The sequence below is a fragment of the Lichenostomus cassidix genome, chromosome 10, assembly GCF_008360975.1.
Source record: "Lichenostomus cassidix isolate B80296 chromosome 10, HeHo_3.0, whole genome shotgun sequence".
NCBI classification, from domain to species: domain Eukaryota; kingdom Metazoa; phylum Chordata; class Aves; order Passeriformes; family Meliphagidae; genus Lichenostomus; species Lichenostomus cassidix.
In genome coordinates, this window is record NC_139491.1 from 18704419 (window position 1) to 18730628 (window position 26210).

The 26210-nt window shown below is 51.9% G+C and overlaps 1 protein-coding gene across 1 annotated transcript in view; it reads left to right on the forward strand.

Moving 5' to 3' along the window:
• The window catches only part of NPTN (neuroplastin), a 36664-nt gene that overhangs the window by 9198 nt on the left and 1256 nt on the right, over window positions 1-26210 (forward strand). Inside the window, exons 2-7 of the mRNA XM_085071058.1 lie at window positions 10435-10603; window positions 11660-11754; window positions 16811-16944; window positions 17738-18011; window positions 25639-25660; window positions 25969-26042. Coding sequence (XP_084927184.1) covers window positions 10435-10603; window positions 11660-11754; window positions 16811-16944; window positions 17738-18011; window positions 25639-25660; window positions 25969-26029 — 755 coding nt within the window. The 3' untranslated portion in view covers window positions 26030-26042. The remainder of the gene's footprint in view (window positions 1-10434; window positions 10604-11659; window positions 11755-16810; window positions 16945-17737; window positions 18012-25638; window positions 25661-25968; window positions 26043-26210) is intronic.

Consider the following 26210-nt stretch of genomic DNA (forward strand, 5'->3'; position numbering starts at 1 on the left):
TAAACTTGGAATAATGAAAGTTAGCCCCCTGTCCTGCAGCAGGGCCAGCATTTCGCACCTCAGGCAGTTCAAACTCTGATTTAGGCTCAGAAATGTTTGCAGTGCATTATCCCCCCTGCTGCTGCCATTCCTTGTGCACACAGAGGAATTATTTTTGTGGCTGAACGGCTTCTCCTCAGCCTCTGTTACATAAGCCAACAATTGAGCAAAGGGCATTTCTTTTGAAAGGTCGCCGGGTGGAAATGTCCTTTCCCTGCCTCAGCCGGAGATGGAGCAGCTCCTGCCTCCTGCAGGATGAACAAAAGGGAGGGAAAAACCAGCTCTGCCATTGAGGAGCTGCTCTGCTGCCGAGAAATGGAATCAGCCTCCTGTCAAACACTCATTCGTTGGATCAGGAAAGGTCAGAGGAGAACGAGGAGCGCTGAAAACCTCGAGTTATTTAAAACCCTCACACTGGGCCGTTAGAGAACTAGGCTGAGGATTTTGAATAACTAATCTGACACAGGATGGTTTTTATTACCAGCATTTTAGGTGTTTTCAGTGTCTCTAAGGCAGAAATTTAATGGTCTTCAAAAATGTTGAGATCTTCAGTTGCTGTGACATGGGGACAGCAAACAAATAGAAATTGCTGTGTGCAGTAATTCTGATTTTCTTTCCAGGGAAAAAATAGTTGTTAACATTTATTTTTTTTTTTTTTTTTTTTTTTTTTTTTTGGCTTTCTGCTCCTGGCTCTTTCTGCTTTGGAGGGATTCTTGTCTATTCCTTAGCCGCAACACTAATATTCCTGTTTTCCCTGAGAAAAAAAGGGGATTAAAGCAACAACTGCTGGCTGGGTGGATTTTCCCCTGCCAGCACCGGTGGCTGTAAGCCTTTGTGTCCCTGAGATGTGCCAGGGAGCAGCGTGAATGGGAAGAGCAGGAGAACAATTCCTGCCTGTGCCGAGGATGAGGTGGGTTTAATCCTCGGAACAAACTCCCTGTGGGAGGAAATCCACAGGCTCTGTGGGACGTGCCAAAGCTGCATTTTCCATGGGATTACAGGGAGTGTAATTCCATGAGCTGGCATTTCCCTGGAATGCTTTGCCATCCCTGTCGGTTTCATTTGGGTTATGTAATCTGTGGAATTGCCTCGGGAAGTTGCCCAGACCTGGCTGTTTTATGGCACAGGATGGAAATGGCACCCAGTACATGGAACTGTGCTTGGGAAGTGCCACAGCACTTCTGCACTGGTATTCTTTCCTACTTTGATTGAAATACGGGGAAAAAGTGCTTTTTAAAGCACTGAACTTGACCTGAGTTCCCAGGCAGGGCTTCAGGTTGGTCAGAGCTGGCTCTGTACCACCTTTATCCATCCATTGTTTATTCCAGAGGGCTGATCCAAGTGTTTGAAGGAAATAGAGTTTCCGTGCTTCCTGCAGAGCTGAATTCTTCCATGCCAAGTTTGCAGATGATGCTGCATCCAGGTTGTCCCAGGCAGACAGAACCACTTCCACAAACTTTATCCCTTCAAACTGCCAAGGCACAGAGCCCTGGAATGTTCTAGTTCATGCTTCGAGGTCTGAAGGGAGCAGATGGGCTCCAAACACCAGGCCTGGGTGAGGAAGGAGCTGCAAATCGGAGCTGAAACTCCATCCAAAGGAGTTTTTGAGGGAAAATCCAGGCAATTCCTGCACTTCAGAAGGTGACTGCAGCCAGTCTGGATGCACAGGTTATAAATTCTTATTCTGACTGTTGTTCCCCTGTGGGATATTCCAGCCTTAAATCCATTCTCAGGATTGTAACCCCTGCCCACAGCCCCTGGAATTGTGTGTTCTGAGCCAGACAGGGATGGATTTGTGGGGAAAGCAATTCCCTGGAGCTGGGGAAAACGTGGCTGTGCTTGGATGTGTTTCCTCAGGGAATTACGGCTGCTGAGAGGAGTTTGTGCATCATAAAGTGTCTGTAAAACAACAGTCGGCTTTCAGAAGTGTGGAGTGGTGCATCCCTGTTTTTATTCCAAGGAAACTTGGATAGGGAGAGTCTCACCCTAATCTGATGGGTTTTTTGGGCCAGAGGAGCTCCAGGAATCCTTCCCAGGATTTCCAGGAATCCTTCCCAGCCCGAATTCCCTGATCATAAGCAGGAGCCGATCCCAGGATGGCCTCACCCAAACCATTCCCTTAGGATGCTCCGAGTTTTCCCTTCAGCAGAGCCACGAATTGTCTATAAATGCCGCAGAGAAATGGTTGCCGCCGAGCTGAATGCAGGGAACGTTTGATCCGGGAGCAATCCTCAGGTTTCCGTGCCTGTGGAATGCTCCTCAGCCCGGCAGCAGCTCATGCATTTTAGATGATGCTCAGGGTAGTGTTTGCCTCTCCTCTCTCCCAGCTCCGGGAAGCTGCAGGATGAGACGGCAGGAATTAAATCCAGGGATTGCTCCACTCCTGGCCTCACCTGGGCACCTCAGGCCTGCCTTAAAGCTGCTCCAGAGCTGGAAAAAAATAAATGGAATTAATGCCGATTTTCTGATTCTGTGCTCCCTGGGGATGAAGGAATGGGAAAGCATCAGCCGTGTGGAAAATGGCTGGGAACAGGCAGGATGCTCTGGTGCCTCCTTGGAATTGAGGGGCTCACCCTCTTCCAGCTCAGTGCTGCTGGCATTTTTTGTGTATTTAACTCTTTTCCAAGATTTTCTGTGAATGTGAGTACTGGAAAGGAACAAAACATCGATTAGGGGAAAAAAACCTGCTTTTTTCCCACCCTTAATGGAGTAAAAATGCGATCTTTGACAAAGTGACAGGGAGACTTTCCCACCTTCAAAACTTCTGTTGCTTAATCAACGCCTTGCAGGGGACAAGGAAGAGGTGTTAATTAGCCAGAGCAGCTGATTAACACAGCCCCAGCTCCTGCCTGGCCTTTGCTGGGATATTCCCATGGAATTATAAAAATTGCCATGGAATGAAGTGGAAATCAGCCAGGCGAAGCCAAGTGGCTCTTGGTGGTCCTTACCTTTTCAGCCTGCATTTTTATTTATTTAGTTGAAGAATAAAAAAAAAAATCTGGCTGTATAATTTAGGGAAAAAAAAACCTCCAGGATTTTCCTAAAGGCCTGAGAGCAGTGAAATCCAAATGCTGAGAAGTTTTCCATGAGGGTTTTCATGTAAATACAGCCAAATTTGAAATCATTCAGTCCCACAGCAGTTACACTTTATTTCTTGTGGCTCCAGCCTGAAAATCGGGTTTATTTTTGCACTTGAGCTGTGTAAACTCTCAGCTGAGCCCTGAGCTGTGTTTTCTGTGTTGATTTAAGGGGGATTCACCTCGAGCAGCAGCCTCAGGGTGGGATGGGAGCATTCTGCTTTTTGGGGATTCCTTGGTCACAGTTGTATTCCTTGGGGTTGGAAACTTCCTTGGAAATAGCTTTTCTTCCTCTTTTGGGACCCAATTTGTCCATTGTGTGTGTTTATGTTCAACCTGGTTTTCGCTGTCTTTGAGCCTGGCTTAGCATCTCCTTCCCTCAGCTTGGGTTTTAAGGCAAAATTTTATTTTTTAAACTCTTTTTTGCACCAGACTTGAACTCTTAGACATGAAAATTCTCCCTGCTTTGTTCCTCCAGGGCCTTTACTCTTAATTCTTTTGCGCTTTAATTCAAATGAAAAAGGGTATTTTTAACCAACAGCACAACAGTTCCTGCAATGCAGGGGTGATTTTTAGATCCTGCTTTGTATATTCTTAGGCTGGCACATTTTACAGCAATTTTTGAGCTCTCAAAATCCTGTCTTTTCTCAAATTTCAACAAGAGTTTGCAAATGTGAGGAGCCCCTGGAATTTCAGTGGAGTTCTTTGTGCAGAACGAAACATTTCCGTGGTTTTAGAATTTTTAATTTAGAAATTAATGTTTCCTCGTCTCCATCCACACACGTGGTGGATGAGATCAAATCTCGAATAAATAAACCACTTTCAGAAGGGATTTCGTATCATTCCCACTTGTTCTTCAGGCAGAAAACCAGCAATAAACTAAAAAAGAAATGAATTGGTTGGAAACACAAACATAGTGGAATTAGCTGCAGGTTCTTAATTATTATCTGGCAGCATCACCTTTGGATGCAGTTGCCTGGTTTCATATTTTTAAGTTATTGCTAAGCTTTGTGCAGAAGTTGTAATAAAAGCTTAGTGATTCCCAGAGCTTTTTATTCCTTTTTATTTATAAAAAGGTTTTTTTATTCCAATTATAGAGACACCTTTTAATAAGAGGATTTCCAGGCTTCAGCTCATGGTCTGTCTGAAACACACCAAAAACCCAAAATTACCCCCAGCAAGGCTGGGCAAGGAGCTGTTTTACCCAGGAATTGCTGCTGGGTATTGGGGCCAGGGAGTGCTGGTCATTGGGGTCAGTGCTGGTCATTGGGGTCAGGGAGTGCTGGTCATTGGGGTCAGTGCTGGTCATTGGGGTCAGGAGTGCTGGTCATTGGGGTCAGAATGCTGATCATTGGGGTCAGGAGTGCTGGTCATTGGGGTGTCAGGAGTGTTGGTCATTGGGGTCAGGGAGAGCTGGTCATTGGGGTGTCAGGAATGCCAGTCAGGAGTGCTGGTCATTGGGGTCAGGGAGGCTGGTCATTGGGGCAGGGAACACACAAACCACAACCACACCACAAACCACCAACCAACCACACACAACACCACAACGTCAGGGAGAGTTGGTCATTGGGGTCAGGGAGAGTTGGTCATTGGGGTCAGGGAATGCTGATCATTTGGGTCAGTGTGTCGTGGTCCCTGGGGTCAGTAGGGCAGCTGGAGCTCACCCTTTCCCTGTCCCCTGTAGGATTTCCCGGTTGTTTCTCAGTGCAGCCCCTCCCCTGCTGGGCAATCCCTGCTCTGCTGAGTCCATAAAGCAAAGCATCTCAGGTTCATTCTGTTCACCTTTACCGTTCCTGTGGCTGTTCTTGCAGCTCCACCCAGCTGCCCTTCCAGCAGCACTGTGCCAGCCAGGGACACTTTCTGGGGACCCTGGGGGCATTGTCTTGCCCCAGTGACCTTCAGGGACACTTTCTGGGGACTCTGGGGGCCTTTTCTTGCCCCAGTGACCTTCAGGGACACTTTCTGGGGACTCTGGGTCCCTTTTCTTGCCCCAGTGACCTTCAGGGACACTTTCTGGGAACTCCTGGGGCCTTTTCTTGCCCCAGTGACCCTTCAGGATGCACCCCTAGTGCAGAGTTCCCGTGTCCTTGTCCAGCTCTGTGTCTCACTGTGGCCACACGAGGGTCAGGTCATTAAATGCTGTTGTTTAATGAGTGTTCACCAGGGATTTTCCAAGGCTCTGAGCCCACCTTTCCATTTCCAAACCCCATGGACTTGTCTGTCATCCTGAAAATGTGAGGAGAGGGAGGAAGCGATCCCAGTTTTCCCCGAGTGTCCCCACGCTGCCGAGGTCCCCTGGAGCACAGCAGCAGCCCAGGTTTTGCTGCATAATCCCTGTGCCAGCTGTGCCCTAATCCCGCAGGTCCAGGGGGGGCTGGGGGAAGGGGCTGGCTTTGAGGCAGCACTGTTCTCCTAAATGTCTCTGGAAATAGGATTGCAGGACAGTTCCGTGTGTGTGCTCCCAGAGGGCTCCGAGGCAGGATTTAGGGCATAACGAGGATATTTTGGCTGGAGCACAGATACCAGCCCAGCAGCTCTCTCTGAAGTGGGGGAACTGCTCAGGTTCCTTTGATGGTTCCCAGCAAAACAACCTTTTGGCCTGGGTGTGTTTATTCCTCTGAAATTTCCTTTCTCCTGGAGCTGGGGGGAGACAGCTACTCCAGGGAAAGAGGTCACTTGTCTCTTGGGGAATTCCCTGCCCTGCTAAGGAGGTGGGAGAGGAGGTCAGAGCAGAGTGGACAGCTGGCACAAGTTTGGGACTTTGCCCCTTGTGGCTCTGTGGATGGGCCAGGTGAAGAATCCTCCTCAGAGAGCAGACACCTAGCCAGGAACACCTTACCCTGCTCCATCCTGAGCTTCCCACAGCTGGAAAAGGCCTGGAAATCCCTTGGTGTGGGTGTACAGGTGCATTCCCAGGGAGCAGAGGATCAGCAGGAATATTGGGAATGCCCTGGTCCCCCTGAGCCGTGTCACTGCCGATGGCCCAAGCTGTGTCACTGCCCTCCCTCCCTGGCCCATCCTGAGGTTCCAATGGCTGAAAAAAGCCTGGAAATCCCTCGGTGTGGGTGTGCAGGTCATTCCCAGGGAGCAGAGGATCAGCAGGAACATTGGGAATTCCCTGCCCTCCATCCCTTGCCCACCCTGCGGGTTGGGGTTGAGGTTCAGCTGAGGTTCCCACGACTGAATAAAGCCTGGGAATCCCTCGGTGTGGAGGTGCAGGTGCATTCCCAGGGAGCAGAGGATCAGCAGGAACCCTGGAAGTGCCCTGGTCCCCCCAGCCGTGTTGCTGCCCATGCTGCCATGTCTCTAACTGTGTTTTCTGCCCCGTGCTTTGCTGTGCGTGAGCCGTGTGTTTCCTGCCACTGTCACTGCGTTTCTGCCGCCCCTCCCTGCAGCCGGGTTTGTCAAGTCGCCCATGTCAGAGACTAAGCTCACGGGGGACGCCTTTGAACTGTACTGTGATGTGGTTGGGAACCCCACTCCGGAGATCCAGTGGTGGTATGCCGAAGTGAACCGAGCTGAGGCTTTCAAACAGCTGTGGGATGGCGCTCGGAAGCGCCGTGTCACCATAAACACTGCCTACGGGGCCAATGGGGTGAGTGTGCTGAGAGTAACCCGCCTTACCTTGGAAGACTCTGGGACTTACGAGTGCAGGGCCAGCAACGATCCCAGGAGGAATGACTTGAGGCAAAACCCCTCCATTACGTGGATTCGAGCCCAGGCTACTATAAGCGTCCTGCAGAGTGAGTCCGGCCCCCAGTAGTGGCACTGTAGTGTCTAGAGGCAGTCTGGTGACCCTGCCCCTGTGTGCCCACCCTGTGCCACCCTGTCCTGTGTCCCGAGCCGCGGGCTGCCCCTCGCCTGTAGTGCTGCCCCCGTGTGCCACCCGTGTCTGTTCTCCCTAGGACCGCAGCGCTCGGCAAAACCTCGGGATGTGTGTTAGAGCTGCCCTGCCGCGTGAGCCCGGCCCCCGCTGCTGGATTCGTGTTTGCTCCCTCCCCCTTTCGTTTTGTGGGAGTTCCCAGCCTCCCTGCCTTCTCCACGAGTGCCTTTCTCTTTGATTTCCCTGTTCTTCCCAGCTCTAACCGTTTTTATTTTGATTTCTTCCGTTCTCTTGGAATTTCTGGGAATGCTGCCTCACCTGGTTTTGGTTACATATCAGCTTCTGGATAAATCCTTCCCTTTCAGTTCCACGTGACCTCTCGTGTGGATTTTTCCATGAAGTCGTGGTGTTTCTTTCCCTCCCTTGCCAGCAGCATGTTCCTGCCGAGTTCTCTGATGCAGCAGCACTGAGGTGATGCAGCCTTTCCTAATCCAGCCTGTGGAAGGAAGGAGGGGGGAGCATCCTCCCCAGGGCTGAACTCAGAGCTTGAGCTCTGTGACTCCAGCCAGGATCAGCTCCTGGCAGCAGCCAAGCTCTGAGAGCAGAGGCTGACACTGGCCCACAATTGCTTTTCCTCTTTGTTGTGACAAGGCTTTCCTGCCTTCACCTTAGGCAGCTTTGAGAATTCACATTGTCAGATTCGGTAGAGGGGAGTTTTGGTCAAGATGTAGCTTGCATTTGCCTGAGGAAGTGTCTGAGTTGCAGGTGGAGGGAATGACATCTGTAGTGTGGAGGTCCAGGAGAACTCGTTTGGGGGGATTCTCAGTGTCCTCAGCTGGCAGAAGAGCAGAGCAAAGGTGTGGGCTTGCTTGTGTGCTCTGTGCAGAAATAACCTTTTATGCTCCCCGGGTGCAAAATACCAAATTTATGTGATGCCTCAGTTATTGATTTGGATACCTTGAAAAGCCCTGCCCAAAGCTGTCCCCAAAGGCTGGTGCTGCCGTTGGCACTGCTGGATCAGAGAGCTTCCCTCTGGAAATGGAAACAGCACTGGAACATGTGGGAAAACGGATGGTGACCCCGGTGGTGTGAAGTGACCAACAACGTCCGAGTGGCACTGGGTCCTTGAGCTGGACCTGCTCTGCTCCAGCCCCACCCTCGGCCCCTCCCGTGTCCTTTGAGCTCCCAAAGGACTGGAATGCTTGCATGACCTCCAGCAGCCAAGCCTGGCATCCCAGGAAACAACTGTGCCCGAGACAGACCGGGAAATGTGGCTCCCAGGAAGTGCTGTGTGCCAGAGCCCCTGCACGGCCCTGCTGTGGGACAGCCACAGTGCTCCACAGGGACTCTGGGGACAAAATCCTTTTCCTGTGCGGAGCCAGGCTTTGGGATGAGCTGCTGGGAAGACGTGTCCATATGGAAAGGGGTTTTTCCCTCGCTCTCTTGGCCCTTGGCCCTGAGCTGCTCCAGGACTGCCGCTCAGCCTCTGCTCTCCCCCGTTCACACCGTGTGTTGCATCTGCTGCTGCTGCCTGGGAGCTGTGTCCTGAATTGCTGCCAAGTGCCTTGTGCCGGGATAACTCCGCTCTGGGGCTCTGCTGTCACGGGGAGATGTGGAACCAAACCCTGGCATGCCTTTGCTCCGTGGTGCTGTGCGTGTTGGGAGAGCTGAGCTGCTCCTGCTGGGGACATGGAGCCCGAGGACATCACTGCTGCCCAACCCCACTGGAACCAAAGTGGGAACAAGGTTTCCAAGGTGGCCCTGGAAGGTGGAGACTCTTCCCTGAGCCTACCCAGATGGCCTCAGCTGGGTCATGATGTGCCTGAGCACAGTTGGGCTGGGAAATGGGGAATATCCTGGCTTGGAATTTGCAGTTAATGGTGGTGACCATTTTGCTGCTGCCCTGCTTTGACACCCACATCACACCAAAGTCTCCAAGAGCCTTTGCAGAGATCAGCTTGCTTGTTGAAAATCTGGCACCCAGGAGCCACCATCTGCCTTCCACCTCATTCCTGATTTGGAACCAGAGTTTCACTTACTGGTTGTTTTTTTTTTAGTTGGTTTGCTTGGGTTTTAACTGTAAAAGCTGAGCTTACATAAAAGGGGCACTTTGGGATGTGTAATAAGTGACTTTTTAGGTGAGCACCGTGCTCTGGCTGCTGCTGTCCCAGTATTCCAGTTGGAATTAAATCAGGAGGTTGATCAATCAATTTGCTTTTTTAAGAGCTAAGTCAAAGTAACCTAAATGCAGGTAAAGCTGAAAATGAGACTGCAGCTGCTTTTCGTTTTCCTAAACTAAAACGGAAAAGGTTGCAGGTCAGCCACTGAGTTACTATTTCAGACACACTGCTGAAAATACTCCCAGAGCTCTGCTTTTGTGGGAATGCAGATGAGCTCCTTGGGGATGGAAAAGCACATGGAATGATGCATGATATGGGCATAACACAACAATTTTAAGCCCAAACAATCCTTGAAAGGATAAAACCCTCAGTGTGGGAGAAATGAGGCAGAAACAGAGTTAAAAATGTGATAATACCAACAGCACCTGCAGTGTCGCAGCAGTTAAAGAATGATTCAAAGAGCTGGGGAAAGGAGGAATTTTAAAAAAGGCTATCCAGGATTGGAATGCTTCTCTGCCTGTGCTGGAATTGCCCAGCTGTGCTCGCTGGAGAGCAGCAGCCACCTGCAGGAGCTGCAGCCAGTGTGGTTCTCAACCACCAGGACGGTGCCCTCAGATTCATTTTAGCACTTCTGAAAGGCTTTGCCCTAAAAAGTGTGGATTTGGTGTTACTGGGTAAGGCTGTGAAGTGCAGAGCTCCTGGGCTCTGTTCATGCACCGAGGCCTTTTTTGTTCTTTGTAAATGTTTATGCTCAGGGTTCCTTTAGAAACAAACCAGCTCCAGCTCCAGTTTTAGCCTGCTGTGCATTCTTCCATTTGATTGTCAAGTTTGAAGTGCTGCTCTCAGCTGTTCTCCCCCAGCCTCGTGCCTTACGTGTTCCCCAGTTCCCGACACCGGGGAAGTTGTGCCATTCGGAATCCCTCGGGTGGGACACGCCAGCCTTTCGCAGGGGGACATCCAGGAATATTCTGGAGAGGCCTGAATGTGAGGGCTGTTTCTGTAAAACATGGGTTTGTTTGAAACCTCAAGGAGAAGAATCAAGCGGCAGCCAGCAAGAAGCTTCAGGAGGAGGAGCGGAGGTCTCGTGTCCAGCCCAGGACTCGTGTTTGCCCGTGGTGTGGGAAGCACAAAGCGTGCCAAGAGTTGCTGGGAGCACTGAAATAACCACTTCCCCCATTCTCTTTTCCATGCAGGAGCGCTGATCCCCGAGCCGTTGCCTCCAGTAGCGCTGAGCCGTTTGCTCGTGGCTTTGTCCCACCGTAGTGCAGTGCCATCCCCCGTGTAGTGCCCTCCCCGCCCTGCTCCCTGTGCCATTAGAGTAGCTGGCACCTCTGTCCCCGGGGATGGGTGCCATCAGGGGCTCCCTGTGTTGCAGAGCCGCGCATCAACGCCAGTGAGGACGTGGTGCTGCACGTGGCCGGCGTGGCCGTCACACTGCAGTGCAACCTGACCACCAGCCCCAGCCCCCTGGCTGCCAGCTACTGGGTGAAGAATGGCGAGGAGATCCCGGGCACCAGGAAAACCTCCAACACCACCGAGTACAAGTGAGTGCCCTGGGAACGAGCCTGGCTGCTAGGGGAGGAGGGCAAACCTGCTGGTGCTGTGGGGTGTTGGGATCTGGGGCTGGAATGCCTAAATTGGGATCTTGCAGGCTGAACTCATCCACTTCTTCTCCAGGGTTCACCTTGGTTTTCTTTTCCTCAGAACAGGAGGTTTTTATCCTGCCCATCTGTCCTTGAGGATGGATCAGTTGCTGCACATCCTTCCTGAGCCCCAGATCCCAGCTGGAATGGGAGATGGGCTGGCGTGGGCAGGGCAGGGTGGTGTTCCCTGAGGTGGTGTTGGGGTTCTGTCCCAGCACTGCTGTGGGATGAGCCCAAACCTTGGCTGGACTTGCTGGGATCATGTGGAGCTCCCTCAGGGCTGCCCTCAGACTCTGTTCCCTGGGGGATTGCTTTGCACTGGTTTTCCTTCCCATCCATTTTTCCCTTGCTGCCAGCATGGACAGCAAATCCAGCCTGCAGCTGGGTGTTCAGCCAAGCCGAGGAGCACTTCAGGGATGTTTTAACCCTGCTGGCAGCTTGGTCCTAGCTATTTGCTGCCTCTAGGATGGCCTTTTTCCACCTAATCCACTGACCCAGGATTAGGGAATGTCCCCAGTTTTCCTGGCCTCTGCAAAGCAGCCTCTCTCATCCACAGCATTAGGGAAGTTGGGTTGGATTCTGAGAAAGGTTTGTCCAAGTTTTTCCTTTTGTTTTCCCTGTTTGAAAGTTTTCCCAGTGAGAACCCAGGCAAGCAACAGCAGCACAGCTGTGGTTAACAGAGGGTATTTACTTCCACCATCTATTTCTATTTTATATTATTTCATCTTTTGTATTCTGTTGATTTGCCTTGGACTTGCAGGTTCTTGTTTTTTCAGTCACTTTGTTTTGCTGTGAGATGTTTTTAGTGCTTGGAGCTCAGAGCTGGGTGCTTTCAGCATCCAGAAAGCTCCAGAATTTCGAGATCCAACTACTTCCCTTTATAATCCCTCCTGTCCCAGCACTGGTGGTGGAATGATTGAAGGTTGAGGTGAGTGAGCACTCTGTTCTCCCCTGCAGGATCCTGAAGGCCCGAGCAGAGGAGTCAGGGGAGTACCTGTGTGTGTTCGTGTTCTCCGGCTCTCCTGTCGCCAACGCCACCATAGAAGTGAGAGGTACTGCTGCCACTGCCATTGCTCCCTTCCCTCTCCCTGGAAATGCCATTCCCTGCCTCCAGCAGCTCCCTTGGGCTCCCCAAAGAAGGGGCAACTCAGGAGGGCTCTCCTCATCACGGGTTAAGAAGATATTTTATTATAAATAATAATTTATATTATGTAGGACAACTCCAGTTCCAAGGGAAAGCCTTGCACACGGTCAGGGAAGGAGCTGAGAGATGGGAACACAGCCATGGTATTTGTGGACACTAAAATACTTCTGTGTCTTGGGCACCTCCTGGCATCTTTAGGAGCCTAAAATGAAGGATAAAACTGCCAAATGGGGAAGTTTGCCCTGGGTGTGGCTGAAGTTGAACCAAAGAGCAGTGCTGGTGTCAGTTAACATTGAGGAATTTCCAGGAATGTGTACCAGCGGGCTGCAGGGAAGGCTGAATTTGGGAATTCCAGATGCCTCAGTGCAGGGTCAGGCCCTGGGATCCAGGTGGGGACTCCATCAGTGTGTGAGAAATGGAATTCAGACACCCCTTGCCTCCAAGGAGCTGGGCTGGCAGTTCAGGGTACACAGGTGGAGAGTGTTCATTTGCCTTCTTTTTCTTTCCTTTGGGATTTTTTCTTTCACTCTGCTCCTTTGCTCTAATTGCTGAATCTCCTAATGTTATCCTAATGAAAATGTTCCATTCTTGCTGCCTCCTCTGGGCTGCTTTAGGCGACAAAACACTGAACTCTGGGTGTAGAGCAAGACCTCTGTCAGCTCTGATCATGTCTGCATTCCCTTTGGGAATGCCTGCCTGGAGCTTGGCTGCTGCTGGTGCCAGGCAGGGCCATCGGGAGAGCCTGGCAGGGAGCTTGGAGGGAGCTGGGAATTCACTCTGGGGGAAGAAAAGCCAACATCTGTGATGGAACTGCAGGAAGAACTAATCCCACTCCCTTCCCATAGGTGATTCATACCTCAGTACTCCTCAGGTGCTTCCCTGGCTGAATGACTGCTGTTCCTGGGAAAGCAGGGATGAGAAATTGGGATTGCATATCAAGCAGATGCGAGGGACAGTGGCACTGCTGCAGATCTGTAACTCAGTATTTACCTGCAAGGGTGGTGGTTGTGCCTGAGCAATTAGCCACAGCTTTAATTGCTGATGGGAGTGATGCTGTGCTGCTCCCTCTCAGCATCCTGAGCCTCTGCAGGGCCCTGTGAGCAGCCTGGGTGGCTCTGCCCATGGCAGGGCTGGCACTGGGTGAGTTTGAAGGTCCCTTTGACCCAAGCCATCCTGGGATTTTCTTAGCCAGTGGGAATCCTGGGGTTCAATGGCAGTGTCTGGTGCCTTTCCTGGGAATTCCAAGGCTGAATTCCAAGTGTCTGGTGGAGGCTTTGTTCTGGCTCAGATTCCCAGAGCTCTGGGGTGCTGTGTGAGGGCAGCTCTGAGCCAGAGCTGGATTTAGGGAGTTGTGCCTTGGAGCAGGGATCCTGTGCCCCCCTTTTCCTTGGCAGCAGCCTGGCTGTGCCCAGGGGGTGATTTTTGTGAGAGCAGTTGCAGTGGGAGTGCCAGGGTGCCCCTCCTCCCCAGCTGGAAGTTTTTAATTGCTCCCTTTCCACACGGGGCGGGGGAATCCCTGCCGTGCTTTTGTTGGGATCTGGGAGCTCTGGAGGCCTGAGGATGAAAAGAAACACAGAGAATGAAACCCAGCCCTGCAGTGCTCCTGCTCTTGGCAGGATCTTGGGAGAAGTGGGAGAGGAAACAGGTGCTGGAAAGCCCTTTTTGATTCCTCTTCCTGTGAGGCCTTTGTGCTCTTACCTCATCAGGGGATTCTCCCAGCTCCCTTCACACCTTCCTGTCCATACTCCTGGGGAAGAGCCTGCTCCTCCATTCCTGGCTGGCTCAGGAAACCTCTGCCTAGCTTCTCTCCTCTGTCCCAGAAATGGGTTCAGTGGGACACTCAGCTGCATCCTGGAGTGATCCAAGGAAATCTCTCCCATTCCCCCTTCTCCCGCAGCATTGCGTGTCCGCAGCCCCTGCCCAGGCTCCAGAGGGACACCAGAAAAAGGAACCTTGCAGAGCCCCTGCTCAGGTCACCCAGAACACATCCCAGTTTTCAGTGAAAGTGTATTTTTAGGTGCTTTTGCCCTAATTAATTAATAATTTTGTCTTTTTAAGGGACACTTGAAGGTTACTGGGCCATGGTTTGGAGATGTTACACATTTAAATTCACCTCTCCTTTTCAGTACTGACAGCAAAGAGCTTGGAAGGGCTGAAGGGCTCCTGTATGGCAGGAAATGGCACTGAGTGCTCCTTATGGAGGGAAAAATCTCTGTTTTCCTTGCTCTGTGAACCCCAAACCACTCAGAAAGCTGCTGCTGGGAGCACTGGAGCCCCATGGTCACCCCAGCACAAACCCCCTTTCTCTAGTGATGTCATTTCAAACTATCAAAGTGGTGCTTATTAGGATTCCTCTCGTGTAAAGCATGCCTCAGTGTCTATTGATTTTGCCTTTATTCATTTTTTTGGTAGCAGTTAATTGAAATTAGCCCTGTTCCTTTTGCTCTTCCAATGCTCTGTTTCCAGCCCACCTTCAGGACTTTTCCCATTGCACAGGCAGGAATTCAGACCTCCCTTTCCCAGGGGCACCATGCTGGTGTCAGTGGTACAGCTCTGAGCAGAGAGGGGATTCCAAATCCTTCCCAGCAAAACCTGCCTCACTCTGGGCTGTAAGGAACAATCCTGCCTTGGAAAGCTTCCCAGGAAAATCCTGCTGAAGCTGTGGGGACAGCAGGACATGATTTCCCACCTGGTCTGGGAGAGAAAACGCTGGATTTGTGTCTGGGTGCCCTGAAACACCAACACTGCTCTGAGAGCTGCAGAAATAGCCCAGTCCCAGCAGAGCCAGCCAGGAGCAGAGGTATTCCTGGCTCTGCTGGGAGAACCCCTGGGATGTGGCCTCTCCTCCTGGCAATGTCACTGTGTCCTGCCTGGAGGGGAGCTCTGCCTCACCCTGGAGTGTGTGGAGGTGTCCTAGAAAGTGTTCCCTCTTCCTGTCCCCATTCCCTCTTCCTGTCCCTGTCCCCTTTTCCAGGCACTGGAGCCCAGCCCATGGGGAGCTGCAGCTCCGATCTGCTCAATCCCATTGCTGCTTTTCCTCATGGGAGATGTTCCCTCTTGGCAGTCCCTTTTGGCATTGCCAGCTCTGGGATTGTTCCCTTGTCACTGCACAGCTGTCCCTTGTGCTCCTGCTGGGCCACTGTGTCTGTAGGCTGCAGGAGATCCCTCCTTGGCATCCTCCAGGCAGCAGAAACCACAGGGAGCTCACCCAGCTCCTGCATGAGGGAGAGCATCCCAAGCCCAGCAGGGCAGTGCTGGCACCTTCCAGTAGATCCCAAGATGAAACTCTCCCCTTGAGCCGTGATTATTCGGGATAAATGTCCTTTTTCTCTCTGAGGCTGGGGAGAGGGGTTGGAAAGGACACGGCAGGGGCTCCACAGTGCCTGGGTGGGATCCTGCAGTGACACTGATTTATTTCCTGCATGGAGACCTCCAGCTCAGAAACTCCTCTTCCTCCAGAGGTTCCTGCCCCTTGCTGGCACAGGGAGTGCAGGATCACCTGGCAGGTGGGGAAAGCTCTTCCCAGCTTCCTTCAGCTTCTGGCAGCAGCTTTTTGCACAAGACCAGGGAATTGTTTGGATCTGGTTCTTCATTCAGTACAGGTTTTATGTCTCTCCGAGGTTTTTTTAGGATTGGGTGTCAGTTTCCTTCAATAAACCCCTTGGGTTTGTTCTTGGCCTGCTCTTACCTATCATGGTTATGGTTGGCATCATCCTGTAATTAATGAGTTGGCATCATCCTGTAATTCATGAGTTGGCATCTGGCTGAGCTCCATCCTTCAGTCAGGACTCCTGCAGAGTCCAGGGCTGTGTTGGAAATGCTGTTGGAATTCCCATGGGTGCTTGGAAAATGCCCTGGGCCTTTCCAGGGGTGCCCTCCCAGGGGCTGGAGCCCAGGTTTTCCCACAGCCATGGATTTCCTGGGGCTCAGGAGCTCCTTTGGATAATGATGTTACTGTCCAAAAAGCCTCTGAGGCACGGGATGCTTCCTGCATTAAAACCCCTTGGAAATACGATAATATGAGGCACTTCAGCTTGCCAGACATTTTCCCAGGGATTTGCAGTGTAATTTTGGGAAGAGCAGGCTCAGCTGCTGTCTGGTGGCACGAGAGGTTTTGTTCACTGTGAATTCCCTTAATTCGCTCAGCTGGCAGCTGGAATCGCTCCCTCTCCGTATCCATGTGCATGGAGTTTGCTGGTGGTGCAGGGGAGGCTCCTGCAGGAAATTCCAGTGCCTGGGGGTCTTTTCCTGGAGCCTTGGGCTGGATTAACAGCTCAGAGCTGCTGCCCTCACACAGCGAGCCACGTGTGTGATTAGGGAGCTGCAGCTTTATGGGATGGGCCCTGCCTGGGGCCATCTGCTCGGGCCAGGGGTCAGCTCGGGCCCTGCCCTGAGCCAGCCTCGCCTGGGGAGGGGTTAGGGCACTGCTGAGGGACACCACAAACAGGGGCATGGGGTTTGGGGCAGTGCTGAGGGACATCACAAACAGGAGCATGGGGTATAGGGACACCACAAACAGGGGTATGGGGTTTGGGGCAGTGCTGAGAGACGTCACAAACAGGAGCACAGGGTTTGGGCAGCCCTGAGGGATGGGACAAACAGGAGCATGGGGTTTGGGGCAGCTCTGAGGGACACCACAAACAGGAGCACAGGTTTTGGGGCTGTTCTGAGGGACAAACAGGAGCACAGGGTTTGGGGCTGCTCTGAGGGACAAAAAGGAGCACAGGCTTGGGGCAGCCCTGAGGGATGGGACAAACAGGAGCACAGGGTTTGGGGCAACCCTGAGGGACACCACAAACAGGAGCACAGGTGTGGGGCTGCTCTGTGGATCACCCACAAACACCAGCACAATTCCCATTCCCGTGGTGTGGGAAAGAACCACTTCCAGGGAGCTGGGAAGATTTTGTGTCCCAGTGAGTGCCAGAAGCCCGTTTGTCCTCACAAGCTGCTGTGCTGTCTTGTAGCCACTCCTGACATCACCGGGCACAAGAGGAGTGAGAACAAGAACGAGGGCCAGGAGGCCCTGATGTACTGCAAGTCCGTGGGCTTCCCCCACCCCGAGTGGGTCTGGCGCAAGAAGGTCAATGGGGTGTTCGAGGTAAGAATGGGGTCAGGGTGTCCCCCCTGCCCAACCCCCCCAGGGAGGGAGGAAAGCAGCACCTGGGGATTAGGGATGAGCTGTTGGAGGTGCTTTACAACTTCCCAACGTGCAGCTCCTCCAAAGGGTGAGTGAGGGGAAATGTTTTCAGCAGCTGTGAGGATGGATGAGTATTTCATTGACACTTACATAATTGGTGTGCGAAAACGTTTCTCACTGCATTGCTGGGCAAAGTTAGGAGCTTACCCTGAAGGCCATTTTCTGGAATCTGCTCCGAACTGCAAGATCTGTGTTGTGAAATATGATTGGAAACCACATTGGGTTATAAATTCCTCCATGTTTTACTGGTTGAGCTCACAAGGCTCAACATGAGGAGGTGGCAGAGATCCCCAGCAGTACTTGGGTGATCTGTTTGTTCCATGTAGCCAGTGATGGAGTGAGCAGGAAAAGGGGAATTAGCAGAGAGGAGCTGGGAATTTCTAACCCCTCCAGCCCAGCTGTTCTCCTGTTGCTGCATGACCTGCCAGGGAGGCAGGAATTGGGTGGATGGATGGAGAAAAAGTGTTAAGCAAATAACAGGATGGGATGAGTGTTCAGTGCCAAGCATGAGTTCAAATCTGTAAGGAGTGGTGAGTGCTGGCAGTGATCAGCAGAGGCCCCCGAGCACAGCGTTCCCCTGTCGCTGCTTTGGTGGTGTCTGGAGACACAAACACCAGGCCTGGCTTCTCCCTCAACTGGACACAGGGCACAGAACTGAAAGCCATTGAGTTTCCCACCCCTGTCCCTTTGGCAGGACATCAACAACTCCTCGGGCAGGTTCTTCATTTCCAACAAAGAGAACTACACCGAGCTGAGCATCACGAACCTGCAGATCAACGAGGACCCCGGCGAGTACCAGTGCAACGCCACCAACCAGGTGGGCTCGGTGTCAGTCACCACCATCCTGCGTGTGCGCAGCCACCTGGCCCCGCTGTGGCCCTTCCTGGGCATCCTGGCCGAGATCGTCATCCTGGTGGTCATCATCGTCATCTACGAGAAGCGGAAGCGGCCGGACGAAGTTCCCGACGGTAAGTCCGCCCAGCGCCGCCTGTGACGGAGCGGAGGAGAAGGAAAGCAGGGAAGTGCCCCGGTGGAGGAACTGAGAGGGGCTTTGTGGCAGGAAGGACCAGCAGCCCAGTCTGTCCAGCTCCGAGCTCTTGGCTTTCTCCTCTGCTCCCTCTGCGGACATTAAGGCCAGAGGGTCCAAGTCCCTGCGCTGGATTTCAGACCGTGGGTTGGGAGGGGGTTACTGATACCTTCAGAGCTTTGTTGCACCAGGGATGGAGTGCTCCCATCTCTTCCCTGGGAATTCCTGTCCATCTGCCCCACTGGACGTAGGGCAGCACAGGGGCAGAGCTGGAAGCACCTCATCCATGATGGCATTCCCTCTTCCCCATGGCCTGGGGCTGTGAGGGGACATCACATTTCAACCAAGCAATCATTGCACTTCAAGGGCTTGGGGCTGCAAAGGTGCTTCACAACTGAACTGTGTGCAGGGGTCAGAGATGGGGGGAGGGCTCTCACTCTGCTGCATAGCTGAATCTGTAGTTAAGGAATGCTCTGGAAACTGTATCTAATTGTAGCCACTGGTTAGATTTTATAAAGTAGCATTTATTATCAGGTTTGATGGTAGCAATAATTAGTTAATCTGTGTTTGGTGCATACAAATAGTATAACTTTTATCTAGGAGCTTCTCCTGCACACCTTCCCCTGTGCACAGCTGGGGAAAGGGGCAGTGTGAGGCTGAGTTTTTGCAAACACCATGCTGAGAAAAGCCTAGAACGTGCTGCTAGCGGCTCACTCCAGCGTGTAGCAAGAACACCTCTCCAAGGAGCCCTTGGGAGGAGCAGCTGCAGTGTCCTGGTGCTGTAGGAACATGATGGATCCAGCATGGAGCAGGTGGAGGGCAGCAGGCTGGAGTGATCCTCAGCACCCTCCTGGGCTGGCCGAGCCTTTCCCAGGGGGAGCTCTTCCCAGGGCAGGCAGGGGTGGCTGTGGAACTGCACCAGGGCCTGAGCCAGCACAGGGGATGGAAACAGATGTGAAACAGTGCTCTGGGGGTGAGGGGTGGGCAAAGCCGCCTTCCCGGGCCTCACCCAGCATCCAGAGCTCATGGAACACACAGTAAATGGGACAGTGGGAGAAGGGCTGAGGCTTGGATCAGAACTGGCTGAAGCAGTGCATCCCTAGAGGAAACCAGCTTGGGTTGTAAGCCTTTAGCACTTACTAGCAGCTTACAGAGCATGTGTGGGGCTGTGTAGCAGCGACAGCTGCCAGGGGCTCAGGGGCTTGTCCTGCCTTCGGCGTGGCCTCAGGGAGCTCCACCAGCCCGGAAAGCCTGGAACAGACACTTCCTGTGTTCTCTTGCACGTACTCACCTCCATGGCAGGGGTTAGAGCTCCTTGCCTTCGGAATGGCATTGGATGAGGTTTCACATGGATCAAAACAAGGCATGGGGAATTTGATACACAAATATTCCCTGCAAGCAGCCCCAGACGAGCTGAGTCCAACAGGAATTGGCTTTGGCCTGAGCAGGTTGCAGCCCAGCCACCGTGGTGGTGCAGGGAGGCTCACACTGGAGGTGAAGAATTCCGTGCCTCCTTCCAAGGCTGGATTTTCCTGGCTGGTCTGGCCACTCCTCAGGCGCCTGAGGGATCCAGGCTCATCATCCCCCCTGGAGCTGTCCAGGATGATGGGCCAAGGAGCTGAGGTTACTTCAGGGCTCACCAGGGCCACTGTTCTGAAGGCAGAGCCTGGACAGTGACATGCCACACCTCTGTGGGGATGGATACTCTCCTTGTCCCCTTTCCTGGAGCAACAATCCCTTCCAAGTATGATAGTCCATACCTGTGGATTAGGCTTGCCTGGCTGATGGGACACAATTGGCATAACGCTGCCTTGAGTCCCACATTCCTTGGATAGTTGTGCATTTCCATCCTGGCATCGAGGCTTTCCGTGAGCAGGGCATTACCAAAGGCATGTGTAAGGAATCACTGGGAGCCTGCTGATTCCCACGTGGGGATGTCTGACTTGGGTTATCCTGGATTTTAGTGTTTTCAAGACATGGTTATGAAATGCCAAAGTTAATGCTGGAATGCAGCAGCTTGCTCAGCGTTTGGAATTTCAGCTCCCTGCTTCCTAAATTGCACCTCCTTATCCGCAGTGAGCGGAGCAGGAACATCAGGGAGCTGTGGCTAAGCCAGCAGCATGAAGCCAAACACCACAGCACCTGTTATCCACGGGATCTGGCACCAGCCGGGAGCTCTCTGCTGGCTTTTCCAGTCCTGGTGTGGGTGGGATGTGCTCAGCTTCAGGGGTTGTGCTCATGGCAGAGCTCCACAGGAGATAGTGCTGCAGCAACCACTGGGCTGTAACTGCTGAGATGGGAATGTTCTCCTCGGACCTCTCCAAATTCGGACACTGAGATTACTTTCTATTCCCCGCCATCACCTCATCTTCCTGGGGTGGAATAACTCTGGAATGCCCTTCCTTAGTCTCGTGGTTTCCCTGATGTGTGAGGAAGAAGCAGCCCAGATCCCAGAGCAGGTTTGAGGATTGATGGCCCCTCTGGCTCTGTGCCCAAGGGATCTTTCCCCTCTGGCTCGGCACGTCATCCCTGCAGATCCGTGGGAGGATCCTGAGGGTTGGGCTGCAGCTATTGGACCTGTACTGTCCCCTCTGCAGCACCTCTGGGTGCCTCAGATCCTCCTCAGGGTGCCTCCCACTGTCCCTCAGGAATCCTCTGATGTCCTGGTCAGCATCTGGCCTGCTGACTGGAGCTCAGGAGTGAGGATTTCTGCACCAATTCCTGCAAAGGGGGCCTGTTCAGGCCACTTGGAATGATTGTTTTTAAAATTGGGAGGTAAGTGGTGCTGCTAAACGTGGCCACTCCCTGTGTTCAGGAAAATCAAAGGCTTTTGGAGTGGGAGGAGCTGTTAATGAGAGCCAGAGCACACCTTGGCACCTGACTGGGGCAGTGCAGGATGAGCTGGGTGGTTTTGGATCCCACTGGGAGCTCTCACCTCGGGCTGTGGCCAGTTGGTGCTTTTAGGGCTGCCTCAGTTAACCCTACACAAATGACAGTGTCTGGGCTGTGCTGGGACAACCCTTTGGTGACACCAGTGTGGTGCTGAGCACGAGTGCCCAGTTAGTCGTGGGGGATGGGATGGGTGGGTGAGAGAATGGGATTGGGATTGAGAAGGTGTTTGGTATTTTTTCCCTGGCACTCGGGAACTCTCCCTGGCCAGCCCAGAGAGACAATGGAATAAATTCCCTGTCCCTCTGATCTCCATGCTCCACGAGCAGGGTACAGATGCCCTGGCTCAGCATGCTCACAGCTCTGTCCCTGGGAAGCTGGCAGGGGTGGATTCCTGGCTACACCTGGAGCAGTTCTGTGTTCACTGCAGAGCTGTGGCAGTTCAGGGGAATCAAGGGCTGCTGCTCCTGAACACTTCCCAGTGTAAAGCTGTCTCTGGAAGAGCAGGGCTACTCCTTTAACTTTGGCATTTCCTGACTGCAGGTCTGGGGTTTGCATGGAGCTGGCTTTGTGTGTCCGTGAGCTGCTTGGGGTGCCTCAGGCCAGGGCTGCTCAGGAGCTCCTTTGCTGATATTTCCTCCTTCTCAGAACTCCGATTTGGGAGGGGATTCTTTCTCCTGCTGCTGGAGAGCAGGCAAAGGAACGTTGCATTCTCCAGTGGCATTGGGGGGTGCCTGTGGATGAGGGGTTCTCCCAGCACATCCAAATCCCATGCTGGAAGGAGGAAAGGAGGGCGGATGGCACTTGAATTCCCACATCCTTTCAGAATGTCAGTTCTGCCTTGCCTTACGCCTGGTAAGGCAGCATCCTGCTCCCATCCTGTTCCCAGGGAGCGGCCATGGGCTGGCACGTCCCGAGGGGGCTGGCCACGTGCAGCTTGCGTGGCTTTGGGGGCAGAGCTGCATGAGCGTGGCATGCCGGGGCCCTGGCACGTGGCTGCATGCCCAGCAGGATGTGGTTCCAGCAGGGAATGCCTCGCGCTCCCCTGGACGTGGAGAGGAAGGGAATGGCTTTGTTCCTCTGTGGGACAGCTTGAGCTGCTTGGTTTCCATGGATCAGCCAGCACAACCTGAGTGTGGTGTAGCAAAGGCTCCTAAAGGGAGTGGGGTTTCTGCTGTTGTTGGATCAAATAGCCTAAAATTAGCCCAGCCCTTGGTTCAGAGGGTGTTTTCTGGGGTAAGTAGAAAGTAAAAACCCTTTGGCTACACTCCCCACAGGAATGGGAGGGGTTTTTACTTGAAAATCCACCGAAGCCATGAGGTGACTGGGTTATAACATGTCCCTTTTCATTCTTCCCCTCTCCTTCCTCAGCCTAATCCAAAGACTTCCCATAAATGTGTTTCTTCTCCTGGCTTTGCAGAAACTCCATCCAAATCCCCACATTCTTTCTAACCCTCTTCTGCTTTTTTCTTGACTTTCCCTGCTCCTGCTATTACTGTAAGTAATTGAAAGAAACAAACTGTTTGAACTGCAACTGTTTACCTTTTGTAACAAATGATTTTGCTGGCTGTTTTTTTTTTCTCCTCCTTTTATCCACATCTTTCTCTCCTACACTTAAAATTCGTCAGGGTGAGGAAATTATGAGGCTGTCACAGGCTCTGGCTGCTCCTTCAAAGCATTTGAGCTGCCCCTGGATCTCTGGAAGTGTGCAAAGCCAGGCTGGATGGGGCTTGGAGCAATCTGGGACAGTGGAAGATGTCCCTGGCTTTAAGGATGGGCTTTAAGGTCCCTCCCAACCCAAACCACTCTGGGATTGATTCTTTGTAGGTTTTAAAGCATGAGCTGAGATGTAGAATCCCTTCAGAAGCAAAAATTGGAATCTTAGTGCTGGAAGAACCTGTTAGTGTTTCATTTTTAACTTCCACCAGTCACAAGATGCTACCCAAGATTAATTTGATATTAAAAATAAACCCTGTAGCTTTCCAAAGGCGGTGAAAGAAGCTGAGTGACATCTAAAATGCCTTGTAAATTAAGGCTGAAAGTGGGGGGGCACAAAACACATTCCCATGCAAGTGGAGGAGCTGAGGGAAATCAACCTGTCATCATCTTCCAGTTTTAATTCTCAGATATTTTTGCCTGCAGGGATTGATTCCATGTGTTAAACACAAGCAGCCTTTCTCCCCTTTTGGTTCAGAAATGTGCGGTTTTGGGGCACCACCAGGCAGGTCATTCCACCCCACAGGAAGGGCCTAGGTGTGTGTGTGGGTCATTGCTGTGTTCTGTACCCAGTAGGGTTTTGGAGCCTGCAGCTGCCCCCAAAGCCCAGCAGAGATCCCACAGGAGGAGGGGCTCGGCGTGCTCAGGGACTGCTCCTAGCAGTGTTTGGGGACGCTGGGAGGATGTCCCAGTGCCGTAGGTGTCACTGCCTGTCCTAAAGCAGGGCTGTGCCATAAAGCTTTGGGTTGTATTGATCTTGTCGGTTACTATGACTTCTTTTTTTTTTTTTCCCCTTCAATTGCATCATACCCTTAAAAAATGGTGGTAAGTGAGAGCTCTGCATGCTTTGGAGTTTGTTTAACCTCCGCTTCAGTCTATACAATGCACAAGTCATAACGTTAACACTCTTGAAAACTTCCTCATTCACGTTCACAACTAATTTGGATTTCAGTTTGCTGTTTTGAACCTTTTCTTTAGTCTGATTTTGTACTGGTTTTTCTGTTGTTCTGTTGCCCCTGGTTTCGCTGAGGGTTCGGTCTGTGTCTGTACTGTACTGGGGATACTTTTCCAGCACTTAATGGCTGACCGGGAATTTCCCTCGGTCGTTTTATCTCTGGTTTAGGTTAGAGGTGGGACAGGGAGGAGTGGTGGGGATCCACCATTTAGTTAAAGTATTCCAGTAGGCTTTTTTGTGAGATCTTTTGAGGAATCACCGATGGCAGCCTTTATAAACATGATGCTTTTTTTTTTTTTTTGAATACACAAACCTGCTGATCTGAAATGGGCATTTAAATCTTTGAGCAGAGAAGGGAAAACGGTCATTTTGTAGTGAGTGTCCACGGTGCCGTTTGATATTGCTGAAGTCCAGCCAAACAAACTCCCAAAGCTGTCGATGGTGCCTGTTGGAGCCGAGCTGGGTCTCGGAGGCAGCGCTGGCGTTGGGGGCCAGGCTTGCTGTCCCTCCCCGGCTCGTCCTGCCCGGAGCTCGGCTGCTCTCAGATCCTTTGATTCCCCGAGATGTTTGTGGAAGGAAGCTGTAGATTCCTCTGCTGTGCTTTGTGTTTGAGTACCTGATGTGTCTCTGTATATCTCACTGTATATACAACAGCACATTGATGTCTGGCTGTCCTTCCTAGTCCCAGTTCTCTGTACCGTGTCCGATAGTTCCTGTTGCTGGTACTGGAATTCTGTGGACACTAGTGTGTCGCTAGTCTGTTCTTTTGGCTGTACAGCTCTTGGTTTGTGGTTAGTTCTTTATTTTTGGAGTATTTTTTGTTCCGGTCACTGTCTGTGCTAGCGGTGGCTTTGCCTCTCCGTTGCCTTGAAGGCCCAGGTGGAGTAATGTCCCTTTCCCTGACATTACTCCTGGCGTGTGCTCATGCGGATGCCTACACTGTAAGACTGTAATTTCCATAACTGCTTCATGTGCACTAAGCACCCTTGTGGAATCCTGCTGAGAGTTTCTCAAAGACTTCCTGAAAAATCCCTCCGGCTCCAGGTGGGAATGGCAACTGTCAAGTGCCCAAACCAGCAGGGCCTGAATTGGTCCCCCCAAAATCCACCTGTGGGAGCGTTAGGTTCCTGGATTGATTCTTGTACTGTGGTGTAAATGCATTTCTGTCTTCTGTGCTGCAGCGTGGGAGAAAATAGTGTTTGAGAATGCCAAAAAAGGCCAGTTGGTCATGAGAGAGTTAATGTGAAACATTCCTCATGGGCAGATTTTTTTTTCCCCACCCGATTCTGAAATGAGAACAATCTTGCCACAGGCTATGGGCAAGACGATGCTGTCAGTCCTCTGCAGCTGAAGTGTGTCCAGAGGTGTCACAGCACCCTGACTCCTCCTGGTGACATCAGATGCCACTGCCCAAGGACCATGGCTGGGGCTGGAATCCAGTGTTCCCCTTCAGCCTCCTCCTAACTTGGTCCCCTGTAATTAAACACTGAGAAGAATGGGGAATGTAGAGGTTGATTCATCCGTGGGAGATGATGAGCGTGGGGTATGTACCCTCTGGGGTACATACGTGGAATTACCTATCAGCAGTGGGAAAATGGCTTAAAAATTAAAATTCGTATTAAAAAAAAAAAAGTCAATGCAAGCAAACATCCAGCAGGATTTTACAACTGAACCGTTGGTTTGTCTCCTCATCAATTTTTTATGAGATTGAACCACTGGAACTTGGGGACAAGATGAGCCTTGACCATGTTGCACCAATCTGTCCGCTCCAGTTGCAGTCCTTCATGACCAGCATTCCAAGTGTTAACTAAACCCATTGAAGCAACATACCTGCCATTAAACCCGAATCCAGAACAGTAACTCATGATCCTTGCACTCCCGACTGGAATGGCCTTTGATGCTGTAGATAGATCAGTTTGCTGCTCGCACTGCAGCCCCTGCAAACACTGACTCTGTTTTTCTTTCCTTCCCTTCTCTCTCCCTGGGTGCATCGCCACGCTTGCTGCAGATGATGAACCAGCTGGGCCAATGTAAGTGTGTTTTAAGGAAAAAACACTATTTGGGTTAATCTGGGGGGTTGTGGGAGGTGATAAATCACAGGATTGATATTGCATGTGACGTTACAGATGGTGTTGGACCCGTTGGTGCAATTCTTAGCACTGGAGGAAAGAAAAGCAGCATCTTGCTAGAAAACAAATATTGTGCTAAAACACAAAGCCTAAAATTGTGCTGTCTTCAGCCAGTTAAATGGAGGAAGAATGAAATGCTGTTTAATGAAGTACAATAATGTCTATTTTTCCTGTATCTGTGACTGATTTTGGTGCACTCCTTTCCGCAGGAAAACCAATTCTACAAACAATCACAAAGACAAAAACTTACGCCAGAGAAACACAAATTAAAAATGCTCATCATGTAAGTATTGCCTGCGCCCGGCTGGGAGCGGGCAGGCTGAGCCCTCCTGCCCGGAGTGCTGGGGGCGCGGTGGCAAACGCGATCCCTGGATTAAAACATTCCTGCTGCGCCGAGGATGGCGCCGGCGCTGGGGGGTACCAAACATTGATTGCCTCAGCCAGGCGGGTG